Source organism: Martes martes (assembly GCF_963455335.1).
Source record: "Martes martes genome assembly, chromosome: 2".
In the NCBI taxonomy this organism is placed as follows: Eukaryota; Metazoa; Chordata; class Mammalia; order Carnivora; family Mustelidae; genus Martes; species Martes martes.
The window spans coordinates 80,298,352-80,317,702 of NC_137889.1; the positions used below are offsets into that span (position 1 = coordinate 80,298,352).

Sequence of the window (19,351 nt, forward strand, 5' to 3'; positions counted from 1 at the left end):
ATGCAAACCCCACTAAAAAGATTTGGCTTATGATTTGGTCTATTAGTCAGTCTACAAGCTTTTACAATTTAAAGAACTCTAAGATCCAGAAGACCATGTTTGGATTCATCATAGAAACACACACCCATAAGCACCCTATGCCCTGGTATTCAATTTAAAATTCCTCTTTGGAAAGGTTCTACTTTTAAGGCACATGCAGAACTACAATATACAAAAAATTTGCATGTAGGTTTCTTTTTAATACTGACTTTTTCTTATTAGCTATATCTTAATTACAGAAGTAATTAACAGTGGGATCTGTCAGGGTGATTTTTTTTTTTTAAAAGATTTTATTTATTTACTTGACGGACAGAGATCACAAGCAGGCAGAGAGGCAGGAAGAGAGAGGGGGAAGCAGGCTCCCTGCTGAGCAGAGAGCCTGATGTGGGCTTGATCCCAGGACCCTGGGATCATGACCCGAGCCGAAGGCAGCAGCTTTAACCCACTGAGCCACACAGGTGCCCCTGTCAGGGTGATTTTTTAAGATCACAATTTTATCAAGTCCACATGTATACCAGGATCCACACAAACATATACACTGAGCAGCAGTAGTAACACACATGGAACAGTACCTTTGAGAAATTAAGTACTTTAAGAAATGCTGTAAAACCTAAGACTGAATGATTCAAACACCTATTAAAAGCCTGATCTGCTATCCTTAGGGCTTGGAGTTTGGGTGTAGAAACTAGAAAAAAAGAAATGGGCAGGAGAGGCAGGGCATGGCAACATCCTGGTGGAGACTTTGGCCTCCTGTGGATCTTAAGAAAATCAAGATACAGTATGGATAGCTACCGGCTGGGCATTAATTTTACTTAGTAAGATTCCTCTTCTTAATGTTAAAAAACCCTAGGGGCGCCTGGGTGAATCAGACTTGGGTGTCTGCCTCCAACTCAGGTCATGGGGATCAAGCCCCGCAATCAGGCTCAGCAGGAAGCCTGTTTCTCCCTCTTCCACTCCCCCCCCGGACCCCCCCCCCGTTTGTGTTCTCTCTCTTGCTGTGTCTCTCTCTGTCAAATAAACAAATCTTTAAAAACAAACAAACAAACAAACAAACCTTAAGGGGTGGGGGGCACTTTGTTAGTTTGACTAAATGTCAGAAAACCAAAAAAGGCCCCATCATATATTTACCCCTTTAAAAGTTCTCCTCCCAACCATTAGTGTCTGAGATTAAACAGGACCTCTGATGTTTGAGTTTGGAATGAAAATCTGAAGGAAATATTAAAAGTCACTTCCCTTAAAATGCTTGTTTGGTTGAAAGCTTTACCAACTTTAGGGACACTGTTATTTATCAATTTTCCTTTTCTCTCTCAAACTGAAGAGAATTAATTTCAAGGTAAGTTTCTTGTCCACAGAGTTCATTAAATTCTCTTATCAGAATGAGTCTGCAGAGGCACCTGGGTGGCTCAGTCAGTTAAGTGGCTGCCTTTGGCTCAGGTCATGATCCCAGCACCCTGGGATCAAGTCCGAAGTCAGGCTCCCTGCTCCACAGGGAGTCTGTTTCTCCCTCTGTCCCTCCTCCCACCGTCCTCTTAATGTCTCACAAATAATAAATAAAATCTTTAAGAAAATAAAAAAGAATGAGTCTGTAGTACGTTTCTACATTCTCCATAATCTGAGACTTCCAAAAGTGCTGCCCTATTCTCACCCTTACAAGTGCCCACACCCCGGTGAGCACACACCCACGACCCGGGTGGCAAGGCAGAGCTGCCAGCCCTCTTGCCCCTGCTGGCCCTCCTGCCACCCCTTCCACATGACTGCCAGCAGCCTCCATGTCTGTGCCTCCCTCAGAGACGTGATCAGACAACTGAGAAACTTCTGACAGAGACTGGAGGATGAGGGAACCCTGGAGATCAATAGAGAGCTGTAGGCGATTGTCAGGGTGGAAGCCAATCTCTGTCAGAGGAATGAAGTCTCCGCCATAAGCCAATTATCTTTTTTGCCTTGCTCTGCTCTATGGGAGTTAGAAACAGTCATTTCTTTAGTTCCACTCTGTCAATATCTCATTTATCCAATCTACTTTCCTGTACAGATTTCTCAAGATAAAGTGACAAATGAAAGGCTTTGTATTAGAGGTCTTTAAAGGTTTCTCAAATATCTTTTGGCTACCGTATTTTGTTGAATCATCAACAAATTCACAACCACTAGGAATTTGTGGGTCTGTTTTCCAGGAGTTCTAGATGTCCAGGACATTCCAATTTCAGGGTTCTGGATCAGAGCTCTGAGTACACAAAACAGACTACCTTGGCTTATATACCCAAGACTTCTGCCTAACTTGCTAACTCAAAAACCTACTCTAGCACTTATCACCCAAACACCTAAGTTCTAACTTTTCTTTTTTTTCTCTTTTAAAAAAGATTTTATTTTATTTATTTTTGCGAGAGAGAGGGGAGGGTGCACAAGCTGCAGGGAGGGGCAGAGGGAGAAGCAGACTTCCCTCCCCCTCACTGAGCAGGGAGCCCAATGTGGGACTCGATCCCAGGACCCTGGGATCATGACCTGAGCTGAAAGCAGATGCTTAACCGACTGAGACACTCAGGTGCCCAATTCAAACTTCTCCTTTTCCATACTTAAAGCTCTTTACAGTGTGGGCCACATTCACCTATACGTATTTACTTCTAGGACTAAGAATCCCCTTCTCCAGTCTGGGAGGGCTCCTGCCTCTTAGCTCAGGCTTTGCCTGGAATATTTTCCCTACTTCCTTCTAATTTTTTCAATTTTTTGGGGTCATCTGGGTGACTCAGTCGGTTAAGCGTCTGCCTTCGGCTCAGGTCATGGTCCCAGGGTCCTGGGATTGAGCCCCACATCAGGCTCCCTGCTCAGCAGGGGATCTCCTTCTCCCTCTGCCCCCCACCCCGCTCTCATGCTCTCTCTCACTCTCTCCCTCAAATAAACAAATAAAATCTTAAAAAAAAATAAATGTTGCTGAAGCAGAGGGGGGCGAGATGGGGTGTCTGAGTGATGGACAATGGAGAGGGCACAGCGAGAGAGGGAACACAAGCAGGGGGAACGGAAGAGGGAGAAGCAGGCTCCCCATTGAGCAGGGAGACTGATGAGGGGCTTGATCCCAGGACCTTGGGACCATAACCTGAGCCGAAGGCAGACGCTTAAAAGAGCAGGCCACCCAGGGTCCCCCAAATCTACATTCTTTAAAAAAAAAGTTTATTTGAGAGAGAGCATGAGCGGAAAGAGGGAGAAGCAGGCTCCCTGGCCCAACATGGGACTTTATCCCAGGACCTGGGGATCATGACCTGAGTCGAAGGCAGACACTTGACTGACTGAGCTACCCAGGTGCTCCTACAATCTACATTTTGACATTTAATCACACTGTCTTAACTTGTTCTTGATTTCACATCTGTCTTGTATACTCAGTGATTATATAAGTAACTCAAGGAAGGAAATCACATTTACTTTTTCTTCTATAGCCTCTGAAATGAACATAATAAAATGCTAGGCATGTGCTAAGTATCTAACATGTGCTGGCTCTGTTGAATAATTCTCTATGCAGATTTCTTTATTTTTGGATTCAGACTAGTTCCTATTAAGTCATCTGCACAATTATTAATTTATTTCTTTTTCATGTACCACATTTAAATGACTAACATTTCATGTAATCACCTATTTTTAACTTAATGGCAGGAAAATACCATTATCACATATATGCTTCCTATAACTACTTATTAATTCATCATGCCATTTTTCCTGTGGGACGGCCAGGAACATAGCACTGCTCTACAGACAGAAACACTGAGGACAAAAAAATGTAAGAGCTTATTAAGTATCTTGGTATGTCAGAAATAGAAACTAGTAACTCATGCAAGCGTTTCCAACTTTTAGCTCAGTGAGTCTGCCAAGCCCTCTACTTTGAAATCCTAGGACCTTGTCAGGGTGGAAATCCCTCAGGAGACAAGACTGCAAACAGTGTGAATGACAGTCTCAACTTAATGTCAAAATAGGAGAAAATACAGTTGCCTCTATTAAGATTTTGTTAAGAAACTTCCCCATCTTTACACTGTTGGCATTGCGCGATACATACTCTGAGCTGACACTTTATCAGTCCTGAGATGTCCAGCTCACATGTGTGTTGCAGACCGCAGGAGAGTGGACAGACTTCTGTACTCATAACCAGCTCCAAAATGTGCACACTGGTTATAGCGAGGTGGGTCTGATTACCAGGGACAAGCCACTGAGCAGCCTCTTTCAAACATACAGGGGCAGGTGATTTATGATTCAGGAGATTGGAAGCATCTCCCTGTATCTCTTATTTTTCTCTGAAATATTCTGAATAAAACATAAGACTCCTTGGCATCATTTTGAGTGTCAATTCCTTATTCTATATAAGATAATTCTGGTACATTCTGTAACTTTATTAAACTGAACTTGAATAAGAGGATACCACATGACAGAATGCCTTTCAAAAAGATTCTCCACCATTCTGTTACAGCACCATGACTTAGTAATACTGGCTTTCACACAGCTTCAAGTGAGGCCTTTCAGGAGTCCTATGAAGACACCGGGATGACTAATGCAGTGAGATTCAACTTCTCAGCACCTGCTCTTGGGTAAATGTCCTCAGAGCCCCCTTTTTATTCTTCTACCTCATTAGAAGTGAAGGCCCACCTGCTTCACCATATCCTCCACTGCCCTGGAGCTGAAGACCTAAGCAACGTAACACAGTTCTGGGCCAGCCCACCCCACCTCTGGATAGATGAGAGCCACATATAAGGACCGCAGCCACGTGTGGACTGCTGACCAGTTTTGTTTGGTTTTAGTAAAACCAACCAAACAAACAAAACACCAAAAAAAAAAAAAAAAAAAACAAACCCTTCATTCATCCAGAGAAATTCAGAGAAACCATTCATTCAGAGAAAAGGAGCCTGGTTATCACTCACCATTCTTAAACACTTCTTCTCGTCTATAAAATCATGCAGAATACTGTCTTTTGCTAACTGCTCAGCATCTAGACTTTCCTAACCTCACTTTTACCAAGAAACAGGACAGAGAGAAACTCCTGTGCTGGTGAGGTCAGCTCCACCTGCGGGCTAAGAAGATGCTCATCAACGATCAGCCAGAAGAATCTTGGGTTTCCTGAGAGAGTCAAGTGGTTCCCTGAACCCTCCCTGGCCCCACATGCTCACCCCTACTGACCTCCTGGTATAGACACCCCTTCCAGGAAGTCCTTCCATGCCTGTCCTGTGCCTCCCACTACAGGAGACTCTACTGTACTGTTTTTACTGCTTATTGACTTCTTTGTACTTCCCGTAACAGATTTCAATCTCCTTGAGGACACGTGCCGTATCTTCTCTTGGGCACCTTACAAGTTTTCTTTGTCTTTGATGTTCTCTATAGCTTAAGACTGGATTTGTTTGTATTTACACTTACTTGGGAGTCAGCGTGCTTATTTAATCTGAAAACTCAGTCAGTCTTTCCTCAAATATTGTTTTTCCTTGCCTTCTCTGTTCTCACTTTCTGAATATGCTATAAAATTTTCTTGTCCTAGCCTTCATGTCACAAATTCTAATTCTCTCCACAAATTCTAATTCTCTCTAATCTGCTCTGCTCTTCAACCTACCCTTGTGGGATTAAATTCTAATGGCTATAATTTTCACTTTTAGAAGTTCTTTTTAGTCCTTTTACAAATCTAAATATCACTTATCACTTCATCCCATCTCTTTATTAAAGTTCTAATTCCTTCTTTTTTATGACCATAACCGTTTTAAACAGAGTGACTTCATAGTTATTTCAGATTGTTCTGGGAGTGCTAATTGTCCAGCTTGTATTGGCTTACTCTTCCTCATCATGATTTCTTCATACATGGTTTGTAATCTCTGCACATGAGCCCATCTTATTGTGGTTATTTGTTTTATGTACTCTGTATGTCACTTGGAAACAGGCTCAATGGCAGTCACTAAATATTTTAAAGTGGAGAAGGGGGAAAGCATCTTATAAGGAAAAGTGTCTTATAAGCTGGTGGTTATGAAAGCGTCCAGTGTGGTTCCTTCCGCCAGAGTCCTAGAGGTTTCAATGCTTCTGAATTTTACATTTATTTCTTGGGCAGGGATTCCCAAGTCACTTGGGTAGAATAAATCTGGACCTCCAACCTACTCATAGAATGGGTCTTAGGCTTTGATTTCTCACGGGTGACTTTATTTTCTTCCACCCAAGTTTCCAACTTGTTTCTTTGCTGCCTCACTATTCATGGCTGAAGTTTTCTAATCCCTTTTTCATGGAAGAATAAATGTTTGGAGCTCCAGACTTTACATAAAGGGCTCAATTCCAGGTCTCAAGCTTTATATGCATATGAGACCACATCTTTCATCCTGAGTAGATCTTAGAAACCCAGCACCCAATTCCTAGGGACCTGTATCCAGATTGAAACCCCAGAAGGCCGGGGTTGTTCTGGCTTTGATTTTGATTTGTGTCTGGCACAAAAGGATTTCCACTTTTCTTCATGCACAGGTATTAGAACAACTGGGCTGGTGGGGATGGTAATACTTTCCCATCATGTCTATAGTTTTAGAGAGAGGTGCACCATTAGCAGCAGCACAACATGGTGCTGGAACTCTCCCACCTCAGACCTTGTCCATGGCTGTAAACACAGCACCTAGCACACAGTATTTTCTGATAGGAAGTAAATTTCCAAGACATGACTGTCCTTCTCTTCTCCAAAACCCATGTTCAGGCTCCTGGCCTCATTTTTGGCCAAACAAGTCAGCCAAACCACCTGACATGCCACCATCAGAGATTTCTAGTTTATATCAAACAGACTGTTAACATATGAAAATACCAGAAGAGGTAAAAATTACATGATCTTATGCTAAGTCTGTAAGCATTTCTCCACCAGAATTTATTTTCTCTTGGAAACAGGTTCAATGCCAGTTGCTGAAGGCTTAAGGGTTGTAAAGAGGTGGAGAAGAAGAGAAAAAAATCAATCATTGTGGACCAGAGACATTGCTGAGGGATCCTGAGAGGTATACCAAGGTGAGGGCTCTGGGAAGCCCAAAGACATCATGAAGACACAGGGATCTAGCAGAGGGAAGATTAAAGATTAAAGACTAAATCTGCATAGATTTAGCAGAGCGAAGGAGGAGAGGGTCTCGTGAGGTGATCTAGGAGGGGCTACAAAGGAAACATCTGACCTTCTGTGGGTTTGTGCCTGTGGCTGTCATCACCAGGCTCACCAGGCTGACACCCAAGTTCAGCCTACAACCTTGTAGATATAGTATGCAACCTTGGGCACAATTTAATTTTCAGGCCTGTCATTTGCTGAGAAAAGAAACAATTTAAAGTCCAGAAAAGGAGCTCAAGGTCAAAGAGAGTCATCAGACTAAAGCCATGTGATGATGCACAGGACTCCAAAATAAAATGCAAGAAGGTTGATAGCTTTTGTACAAAGAATGGCATAGATGTCCAAATACTTCGCACTAGTGAACACATTTAAGAAAACATGAAAATTAGCTATGTGTCTAACATTTACAAAATGCAAGAGCACTGAAGCCTGAGTGACCTATAACAAGCTTTTTACTCTCCTTTAGGTAAAGAAAATGAACACAGAGCCAAAGGAATCATGTCTAAACATACTACTCTTCCCTTCTACTTTTAAAAGACTAGCTGCCATTTCTCTTTTCTTTAGAAGAAACAGATAAACCAATCATCACAGTTTTAGCCATAAACACATATTCCTAAATCCAGGTCTGTAGGGAATAGTCAGCTAACATCACTGAGCATGTTGTAGGTGCGCACAGTGAGGAGCTGGAAGTATGAAAGAAAGGAAGTCTCCCTTCTCTGCTCCAGAGGCCGGCAGCCCTAGTGCTAGAAAAACACTGGAAACAGAACAAAGATGTGGTACAATGTGCTAAGGAGCCTGCGGGTGTAAAGTTCTACTTGGGGGCAACTCCAGCCAAGGAGTTTATATTTTAACATCTCAAAAGAATGGTAAACCATTAGAGCAAAAAGAGTAAATGATCATATTCAGGGGTTAGCAAGAGCCCTCTGTGGCACAGTACGAGATGACTAGAAGAGGAAAAACTGGACGCAAGAATTCTAGTTGGGGGGGCGCCTGGGTGGCTCAGTGGTTTAAGCCTCTGCCTTCGGCTCAGGTCATGATCTCAGGGTCCTGGGATCGAGCCCCGCATCGGGCTCTCTGCTCGGCGGGAACCTGCTTCCCCCTCTCTCTGTCTGCCTCTCTGCCTAGCTCTGATTTCTCTCTGTCAAATAAATAAAATCTTTAAAAAAAAAAAAAAAGAATTCTAGTTGGGAAGGTTAAGGGGAACTTAAATAAGACTTTATTGTAGTCACTGGAAGAAGGAGTGATTTCAGATTAGAGTTGGCAATATCCAGAGATCAATATTTCTTTTCAAATACTTAAAAAAAATCACAATTCACAATAAGAAATCCATTTAACCATCACAACCCCATGTACATGCTTATACATGTGTGAACATGTGCATCCACAAACACACACATGCATATATACACACAGATTTTTATAAAGCAGTAAGACAGTGCTGTAGGCCCATGGCACTGCCATTCTCATTTTCCATTATAGGAAAATGAAAGTGACAAGAGGTGTTCTCAGATAGCTGATCTGTCCTACATGGATGCTTCCTTTGCAACACTATTGATTTTAAGGTTGTTGTTGACTTGAGGCACCTTGATGCTGTCTGCATTACTTAAGAAATGATTTATCATTTGATGTGACTTGCTGTTCTTTTGTAGTCTCCCTGGTTGATTACACTGCATGGTTTAATTAGGTATTCATGAGCATATATCACAGCCAAGCTTTTAGCAAAGCTTCTTATCTGTGCGACTGATTTCTGCATGGTATTTCTGGAGTCAATCTGTCGCTCCTCTTAAAATTAAATGAAAGAGGCTGCAATATCCAACTGTTAACTTTGCTTTATAGATTATTCTGTAAAATGCCTGAAGCCCTGGAACACAGTTTTTTTAAAGAGCATTACAATGTGATGTTGATTTTGGGTTTGATGACCCTACCCTGCAGTTAGCCACTTGGCCTGCTCTTTGTGATTTCACAAGCAAGGAGAAGTGGATGCTTTTTAGCCCGGAATGGATGTGTATACGGGTTCTGTTCCATGATTTCCAACAGGAGTTTCCTGGGAAACTCAATTACAAAGCACTTGCACATATATTATTTTAATAGCTAACATTAGTAATGTGCCAGGCACTGTGCTGAACACATGAAATGCATTATCTCTGAGTCTTCAAACCAGACCCATATATACTGCTCATTTTAAAGAATCTGAAACTGATGATTGGAAGAGTAAAGAAACCTGCCGAGGCCAGGAAAGCCACTAAGGGGTGAGCCATGATTCAAATCAGGTTTGTCTGTCTTTAGAAGCCAAACTCTTAACCAGTGGATTATAATCTCATCTGCTCCTCTAACTATATTCTTTTGAGGCTTAGTGATACCAATTGATTTACTTGACTACCAGCAAATGAGTGGTAACACTAAGACTTGAACCCAAGGCATCAATGCTGAATCAATGCTCCTCCCCCACTACTTCATAACTTAATACCCCTAACACTGCCCTGGGCAGCAGTATTCATACCAGACAAGCACACAGGAGGAAAAAAGAGAGAAAAAGTTACTTGAGAGTCATAGGTACAGCGGGAAGCAGACTCTCTCACTCTTTCTCTCCCAGTTTAACATTTAAAGTCAAAAGGAAAACAGAGAAAGAATGCACAGTTAGATATGACAGGGGGAAAACAGTGAAACTAAATATTACTTTAGCCTAATTTAAGGCAGCTGTATAATCTACATGCTAGGAGACAGAGAAACAGTTCAAATGACAGAAAGGAGGTAGTATATGGATTAAACAAGAACACATGTTTAAATATTTAAAGACCATCACAATATTGACATAGAAAAGCCAATAATAAAAATGGAAATAAAGTTAATATATCTTTCCTTTAATGAGACCAGAATAAGGAAATGCATAAAAAGAAATTCTTAGTATTGGAAGCTCTAGAATGCAATCCCTCAATGAGAGAAGAAATTCCATGAATTTGTCCACCATGGTTATAAAAGCGCACATTTACATAAGACAGATTTTACAATCCACTCATGCACAGGTCTAGAAAATAGATCAATAACTTAAGTCAACTGTTTTTAAACAGTTAATAAAAATCCTTCACTAAAACGATTATGAATATCAAAGCCCAATGAAGTCTTGCATGAACACTAAAAATTATTAACGTCCAAAAAATAGGTTTCTGAAAGCAAGTTAAGTAAAGCAATTTATCCCAATCTCTTCTTACTCAACAAGTTATATTTCAGCTCTGTGGTCATGTATTTTTGTTCTTGGATCTTGGCTTCTTTCTCTGGGAACGTACTCAAGAATTTAAATAATTACTAGACTTTATAGAGCACTAATTCAATAAAATGTTTTTTAAAAAAACCAATTTATTTTTCAACAAATATTTGTAAATGGCAGTTGAAAGTAAGGTTATTTTTATTTAAACACTGTCACGGACCAGAGTCCCAATCTGAGAGGCAGTTTAAATGGAACACTACTCTTCAAAAGCAAAATTCATTATGATAAATGCGCCAAGTGAAATTAGAAATCTACTAATGCTAATTGGATACATTCTGAATGTATTAAATTTCCAAAGATATTTTTATGAACCCTTTGCAATTTCCTATTAACACCCATGCATGGCTGCACTTTGGATGTACCCACAATTTGACACAATATAGGTTATTACGCTTAATAACTTTCGATCTCTCAGGGTGATTGCATAGTCTAAGGAAATGAAAAAGCCTACAGTGTGAAAACACTACTTCTGAAAGGAAGGGAAAATGATATATGAAAAATCTTTAAGAGTACTAATAGAGGAAACATGGATTTGTTTTTTTTTCAAATATAAGAATTATAGAGCTCAATGGTCACAATTAAAACCTAATATACAAAAAACTGGAAACTGTCAGCCTATGGAAACTATAAAAAAAGTCATAAATGGTTTTACAAAGAAGTTCAAGGAGGGTTATCAATCAATTAATGACATTTCCATAGAGGTAAGTGAGCAAGTCCGGGGCATTTGGGCAACACGCTCCTCCCCCAACTGGTAAGATCAATGGCACTGAAACAAGGCGCCCCAGTTCACACTGGGTCTCCTGGCGCGTCTGTCAGAAGCAGAGCACAGTGCTTCATGGAGGAAGGGTCCCACAAGTAAGAACACCAATGTTCTTCTTTTTCTTTTTAAGATTTTATTTATTTATTTAAGAGAGAGTGCGAGCACAAGTGGGTGTGAGGTGGTGGGGGGTGGGGAGGAGGAAGCAGGCTCCCCGCTCAGCGTGGAGCCCAAAGCAGGGCAGGGCTCGATCCCAGGACCCTGAGATCACGACCTGAGCTGAAAGCAAGAGTGGGACACAACCAACAGAGCCACCCAGGTGCTCTACAACACCAATGTTCTTACAAATCAAACCGAAACAGAACAGAAAGAAAATACCCACAGGTTTCAGATATATGGATATAAACACATAGATTGCTGACAGAAAGAAAAGGAAAGCCTCTACTTCCCTGCCTTAATGCTACCAAATGCTACAAAATATATTCGAGTCTCTAACATCACTGAGACTTCCCTGGTTTAAAAGAACCTCCACAGCATCACACAATGAGGACACTGTTCTTATTCTAATGTCACTGACCTAGGGACCTCTGAAATGATAAACAAGGATACAGTGTACATTACAACCATGAAAATAAAATGTTATGGCATTTTTTACAAGACAAGAAAGCAACCTCATAGACTCATTCCTAGAATATCCTGGTGAGGGGTGGTATCCGACCACGAAGCAGGGTGGGGTTAGGAATGTTTGGGTATAAATGTATGCTGGACTGGTCTTCCCAGCTTCCAATCACCCGTTCCCCATTTCTTCTCCCTCCTCATTCAGGAGGGTTTATGAGGACACCTGCTTCACTATTGAGCTCTTCTTCCCATTTCACAAAAATACCTTTAGTGTGTTTAGCCTGTGTCTGAAGTATGTTTAGTCTTCACAGAGGAGATGCTCAAGGCCAAAGATAACATACATTGCCTTCTGCTCCACCTCTCAAAAAATACTTGCTGGGCAAGGAGGTAGGTAACAGGCCACATTCCAATTTTCTTAATGCAGTGAGGACTCTCCCTATTGCACAAGACACAGTATGTTTCCAATGCAAAACATCTATTTTTGCACGTCTGCCCAATAGCAGCTCAGTTAAAACCAGGCCCATCAGATTGCCATAGTTTCCTTAACTGCTCAGTTCCTGTCATGCTGCAGATAGCAGAAAAGCACTTAACAGCAGCCACAAGACAATTTTCCGGTAAGACTTGTTAATCTTTATACGGTCATCCTCATGTAGCCATCAAAGTGAACTTAATGACAAATCAGTTAAAATAAATTACTCCCAGGAACTTGTAAGGATCAAATAAAAAGTAAACCATATGTGATATCTCTTCAGTCCTCCCATGATGACACAGAATTGCCACCATCTGTGCTGTTTATTCTATTTTGCCCAGCCTGTGTGCCCTCTTGATCCACTCCCTGTCCTTCTCTGTCCTGTGCCGGCCCCAGGAGGCTGACCTCTGTGGACTTCAGGAATGCAGCATCAGTTTTGACCTTGCTATCTGGCTTCCAGCTGGGCTCAACCAATGGGAGGGACAGAAGAGCTCAGAGGCTGAAGGGAAGAGAGGGCAGGGAGCTATCCTCCACCTCCCTCAGTGCTCACCTCACCAAGTGGCCCGGCCCCTCCTCCAGCCCCAGGTCTCTACAGCTCTGGTGTCACTGCACCCCACTTATCCTTCAGGCCCAGGTGTGCTCATAGCTTCCAGCTGTTGCTAACCCCTGGGTGCTTCACCAGCCCTTGCCTGCATCCTCTAGAAACAATCCTGTAATTATACACTCTTTAGTCTAAACACCTTTTGTTGGCCAAGACCCTGGTGGACGTCTGGTTAGCAGCCAGGGGCTTCAAGCTGATCACTTACATGGACTGTGTGGACCAGATCAGCCACCAGACACTGCTTCAGCTTCTCATCGCTGCTGGTCCCATGAAGCACCAGATCAGGCATGTACGTGGGGCAATAACCTGCCAGAAGTGAGCGGCCAAAGTTTCTTACATTTGGGTTGCTGATGCTCTGAGACCTAAAACAACATTGGTCCAATAGAATACACAATTAAAAATGTACTCCCTTCTTCCATCACAACTGGAACAAAAACTCTAGTAACACAGTTAAGAAAAACAGATTCAGGGCGGTCCATTTCACCAGTCCTCCAGGAAGCGGATCGTCAACGTGGGAAAAGGAAGGGAGCTGGAAGAGAAAAAGAAAATTTTTTTTTTTGGTTGGAGGGGTAGGAAAAACAGTATTCTGATGGCTGGTTATGAGTTTGTTCTTGAAGTTCATATCAAACATCTACCAGGCAGTCTGTGTCAAGCGAGTGAAGAAAGAGAAAGTCTACTGAGGGGGGAAAGTTGACAAAAACCTGGCTTTAGGAACTCGACACATCTGCACAGGGTGGTGCCCACGACAGTGCAGAAGAACAGAAGAAACCTCTAATTACTGCGTTCAGTCATCACAGACCAAATAATCAACCTGATGGAGTGTTAAGGAAGAGGTGTTGTTTCCCAACCACTTCCTGCTGCTCTGATCTGCAGGAGAGAAGCCACACGGTGAGGGTAATCCACCACCTCCGATGCAAGGCATCTGCTGCCAGCCACCTCACTTTTACTCTGCTGACAGAAAATTAAAATCCCTGCTCCCCACCCTCACCCCCACTGCATCCTTTAGCTTCCCAAATGTCACAGCAGTTGTAAAGGCAACAACTTGCCTCCTCACTCAGAAAGCTCAGATGCACCAGGCCACTGATCATCCTGGAAGAAAGGCGGGCTTGAAGCTGTGTGCATCGGGTTGATGACACTGCTCATACTCTGAGGGAAAAAACCCGTTATGTGTGAAACAGCCGCTAGCAGCGCATGTGCCCATGCACGTTAAGTCAGGAAAACAGTATCAGAACCCAGTTCCCTCGGCTTCCCCTGCCGGTGTTACCTTGGCAGAGGCAGCTCCACTTCCAAGGACCCTTCAGTCCGGTCATCGTTGTGCTCTAGATTCAGCGAGGCTGAAGCACACGCTTCCTCGTCACTGTCTCCAAGTGCGCTGTCTGAGCTTTCGTTTCTGGGAATGTCTCCTTCCATCCTGAAGTTGGCCTTCCTGTCGGCATCCCCACAGGGGACATCTGCAGTGCCCGAGAAGCCAGAGTCCTGCTGTGCACACTTGCTTGGAACAGGCTGTATCAAAGGTCCTTCTGTATCCTTCAAGTGCAAACGTCTTGGTTTCTCCAGCATCCTCGTTCCAGTTCCTGGCGCACTGCCGTCAGGTGCCAGCGAGTCAGCAGACCGGCCGGGCGGCCCGGCAGCATCTGCTACCACCTCAGTTTTCATGCCTCTGTCCTCAGCAAAATCCCCCTCAAATTCACCTTCATTCCTCTCACAGGATGGACTCTGAGAACAGTGGAAATTCTTCTGGAAGCCAGGTGTGAAGGAGCACCTAGAAACCGGTGGGTCCTGAGGCATGTCAGTGGTCGTCCCGGACGTAGCCAAGGAATGGCAGCCTAATTCTGGATAATGTCTACAGGCTGTTAGCCTCTTCTCCATTTTTTTGGTGCGGCTTTCCAAGTCAGACTCTGGAGATACGGAGCTTCCAATCTGGAAAGTGACCTTTTCTAAGGGAGGTTTCTCCCAGGAATGTCTGTCAGGGCAAGGCCAGGCTGCAGACCGGTCTGCGAGTTTCTTAGGCATCTCCCTTCTCAACTCCTCACTGACAGTCTGCTGGATGATCTTCACCCCTGCCCCTTGCCCTTCACAGCTGGACAGTCTTGAAGAACCATCTCCTGGTGCCTCATTTTCACTTTCTTCCTCCCCACAAAATGTGCCCTGAGGTTCCCAAGAGCTGTCCAAAGCTGGCTCTTGGAATCCCATGCTGCAGGCCTGAGAGCTCTGCTCTGGCCTTTTGTTTCCTTCTTTGTCAGGTTTGGAACACAGGTCTCTAATGTCAGTGCCCTCTGGGGATACACCCGGCCCCTCAGGCCTGGGGCTCCTTCCCTCAGCCATAGTAAGTGGCAGGAAAGGGGGAAGGAGAGCAGGCTCACTTCTCACCGTGACCACCACATACTCAGACTCCTCTACCTCTCCCCTCTCCAAGGCTGTGGTGATGTTGCTCCCGTTTAACACCTGGTCACCTTCACCGTGATTTCCACTCCAGGTCAGCTGGTTCTCTTGCAGCTCCGAGCAACGGAGAAAGTAGGTCAGGACATAAAGTATGCGTTGGACCAAATCCTTCTGCTTCCCCACCACAACGGTGCGAGTCAGCCTCACTGGAGAGCCAATGGCTCCGTAAAGATCACCTATAGAGCAAAACAGACACAAAGTCAAAGTCATCTGGGGCAAGGCAGGTCACAGATATGTCAGCCTTTACGAGAGAAGGACAGACAACTTACACTCCCAAATTAGAGTTGCTTCTCCACAAACTGAGGCAAAAACTGGGTAATGACCATGTTTCAATGTTGCCTCTCTAATGGGAAGTGTGCCTGGAAAGGCTAAGGACCACCACTCTCGGGGCATGGGTACAGCACTGGTATACACAGCCCCTCCCTGTGCTTGTCAGGTCTTCCCAGTAGCTCACTGGACTGGCCAGCTTCCTCTAAAGCCAGCAGCCTCAACATGGGACCAAATCAAATACTGTAAAGTAGAAACTAGAATGATGAGATTTCTTTTTTTTCCCAGAAGAATCCCAGGACAATAGGCCTTGGGGTAAAATCCAAATTCAGGGATCTCTGAACAAAAGTGCAGTGAATCAATTCAAAATACTTAATGAAAAGGACAGCTCCAAATTCCCTCAATACACACACAACCACACACACATCCACACACACACACACCCCCACCCAAGGAGAATCAATCTGATTAACAAGAAATCAATTAGTCATGAAAAATGAATCTATTTTCTATTACTTCACATGACAATTCTACTGGACGAAAATATGTCCCATAAGTTATATCCTGACAAGCTGATTAAAAACTACCTAATGAACCTCAAAAATTTAGCTTAAAGGTAGAAGAAGGCCAAATAAGGGCAAATGTGTCGATGAGCCCAGCAGTATATGCTTTGCATCAAAAGTATTTAAGTGCCTACTGAAATTGTTGCATTTGATAATCTGCTTATTACATTTGATAAATTGTACATTTGATGCTTTAATAATAACATTGACCATTATAACAAAAAGCCAACATTTACTCACTGCATAGGCACAATGCTAAGTGTTTCATTTTGTTTGTCCTCTGTATAACCAGTTCTGAGCTAGAAACTGTTACGGGAATAATCAGAAGGCTGGAATAAATCAAAACTTGAAAAGACATTAAATAAAGGAAAGGATGTACATGGGTACAGGTATAAATAAGAACTCGGGAGGTTAAACTCATCTGAGGAATGCATCTAGAGAGGAGGGAATGCATTTTTATAAGGGCATATACTAGATAAAACTAACTAAATCAATAGACTAAGATAGGAAAAAGTGACGGGAACCATTAGGAAGTACCTGCTCTGGAGAGTGGTCCCTAGTGTAAGGTTACTGCTCCTGACCACATGCAAAGGGCAGGACACAACTGACTTTAAAGGATCCTGTCTATAAAAAAGACTATAGGCTATCAGAGTTTTAGCTTTGAGGCTTTTGCAGCAACTGACAACTCAAGAATTTAAAAAAATAGCTCAAGACTGTAGTCTGATGCTAGGACGAGTACTTCTGTTTGAGAAAACTTTCCTGACTGCTCATTGCTGCGTGGTGTCAGAGTCATCTCAGGAATGCATGGGGCATGCTTGCCAAATCAGTCTCATGTTAATAAAAAAGATAACTATTATATATCTGAAACCTGGTACAAAAGAATCACAAAGAAAGGCCACTAAGAATGACAATACTATTTTTTAGCAATGCAGTTAACATTACAACTCATAAATGAAAAAAAGAAAACAAGGAAAGCTATTAAAATAGAATTTATAATAATTTAAACTATATGAAGTAATGACAGCAATGTTGTGTGGAAACTGTGTTTTTATTTTAGGGTCAACTTTCATAAAATAATGCATCATTTAAATAATAGACCTATAATATTAAAGATTTACAGGATCCTGAACTGGAAGACAACTTTTTGAGTCCCTGGGCTGACAAAGCTACTAATTTCAAAGTAGATTCCTTTGTTTTCATGAGCATAATTCTGTAAAATGAAGAAGCTGCACAACAGTGAGAATAAACAACACAACTGAACTTAGAAATGGTTAAGATGGCAAATGTCTTGTTCTGGGCTTTTTTTAAAATCACAATTTAAAATATAAATTTAAGGGGTGCTTGGATGGCTCAGTTGGTTAAACATCTGCCTTCTGCTTGGGTCATGATCCCAGGGTCCTACGATCTGGGATCAAGTCCCTACATTGGGCTCCTTGCTCAGCAGGGAGCCTGCTTCTCCCTCTGTCTGCCCTGTGCGTTCTCTCTCTCTCTCTTTCACAAATTAAAAAAAAAAATTTTTTTTAATTTTTATTTATTTATTTTACAGAGAGAGACACAGCAAGAGAGGGAACACATATAAGCAGGGAGAGGAGGAGAGGAAGAGGTAGTCTCCCCCTTAGCAGGGAGCCTGATATGGGGCCGCATCCCAGGACCTTCAGATCATGACCTGAAGGCAGATGATTAATGACGGAGCCACCTAGGCACCCCAATGAATAAAATCTTAAAGAAATAAAAAAATAAAATGAAAATTGAACTTTTAAAAAGAGAGAAAATGAGAGTAAGACAGAGGGGGGGGGAAGGGGTAAAAAAGAGTATCTTTAGGTGAAAGAGAAGCTGAAGGCAGAGAGTGCAGGGAAGCAGGAAGGGCACTGGGTTGGGAGAGGAGAGACCGGAAGGGAAGGACACAAAAGGGCACCAGCAGGAAGGAGCAGGAGGGAGTGGAAGGAGTGAGGAGAGAAGAGCAGGTGGAGGAAGAGACATAGCTGGCCCAGAGAACAGAGAGGGAAGTCCAGAAAGAGGAGGGCAAGACAGAGAAAAGGGTTAGAAGGAGAAAGAGAAGAGGTGGGCAGTGGAGAGGTACAAATAACAGAGAACCTGAGAGAAGCAGAAAGAGGTGGAAGAGGTATGCAACTAAGTGAAGGGGGGACACTTACAGAGGGGGGATGAAGAGTGACAAGAAAAGGTATCGAGGAGATGGTGAAAAGACAGAAACTAGAAAGCCGAGAAACTGAGAATTTAGGAGCGCTGTAAAGAGAGGGTGGTACATGGAGAGGGGGTGGGAGAGGTGGAGAATATGGAGGCAGAAACAGACGTGGCGGGGGGGGGGGGAGAAACTGAGACAGAATTTTTAAAGGGCCACTTACTCCAAGATGACCTTCTAATAAATGTGTATATGAGTTCCCCTTACACAGAGTTTCCCCAATCCCATACGTGGTCATTTACTGTACCGGTATTATTATTTAGTTCAACCTATCTTCTAATTTCTCTCGTGAAGTATACTTTGGCTTTTGGGTTATTTAAATGGGTGTTTTAATTTCTGAGCAGGTGGGAATTTTCTCCCTATCATATATACAAATCATATATATTGATTTGTAGTCTAATTCCACTGCATTCTGAAAAATACAACTTAAACTTCAGCAGAAAATGAAAAATTTCAAACATTTTTACTTACATTAATTTAAAACAACAATCCCAGATGTTTTATGAGGAGAAAAGCTGCTTTTCATTTCCACATATTCTTGAGGTCATTAGTATCATAAAAGAGACCCGCATGGAACTCCTTCAACAGTGGTGAAAGAAAGTGGCTTTCAAACTACGCCTACCCATCCCAAGAGAGAAATGCATTTATACCAAAGCCTCACTCACCCTCTGAAAGAAACATTTTACAAAACAGTATATGTGTCACTCTGATACGTTCTACTATATTGACCCTTTTGAATGCTTTTTGACACACTAAATTGCTTCTACAACCCACCAATGGCTGGTGATCCCTTTAGAAAGCCCATGGGCAGAGGGCTCCTATGAGGCAGAGGTGGGGAGGAGCTCCCAGAGAATAAGCCAGGGAGGGTGTGAAAGGGCCCAAGCGCTGGTTGCTTCCAGCTTTTCTCCTCCCTTCCCTGGGATTGCCAGGGAGCCAGGCAGAAGTGGGCACGGCAGTGGTACCGGTCCTGGCAAGCACTCCGATAAGCCTTGGAAATAATTCAAGATAAAGTCCTTTCTATTACTTAAGAACCTGGATTAAAATTATATCCACATCATTGTATA

At 42.8% G+C, this 19,351-nt stretch overlaps 1 protein-coding gene across 1 annotated transcript in view; it reads right to left on the reverse strand.

Moving 5' to 3' along the window:
- FNIP2 (folliculin interacting protein 2) overlaps positions 1-19,351 on the reverse strand; it is a 137,161-nt gene that overhangs the window by 10,452 nt on the left and 107,358 nt on the right. Inside the window, exons 14-15 of the mRNA XM_080797492.1 lie at positions 14,080-15,433; positions 13,021-13,177 (exon numbers count right to left, since the gene is read on the reverse strand). Of these exons, the coding sequence (XP_080653618.1) occupies positions 13,021-13,177; positions 14,080-15,433 (1,511 nt within the window). The remainder of the gene's footprint in view (positions 1-13,020; positions 13,178-14,079; positions 15,434-19,351) is intronic.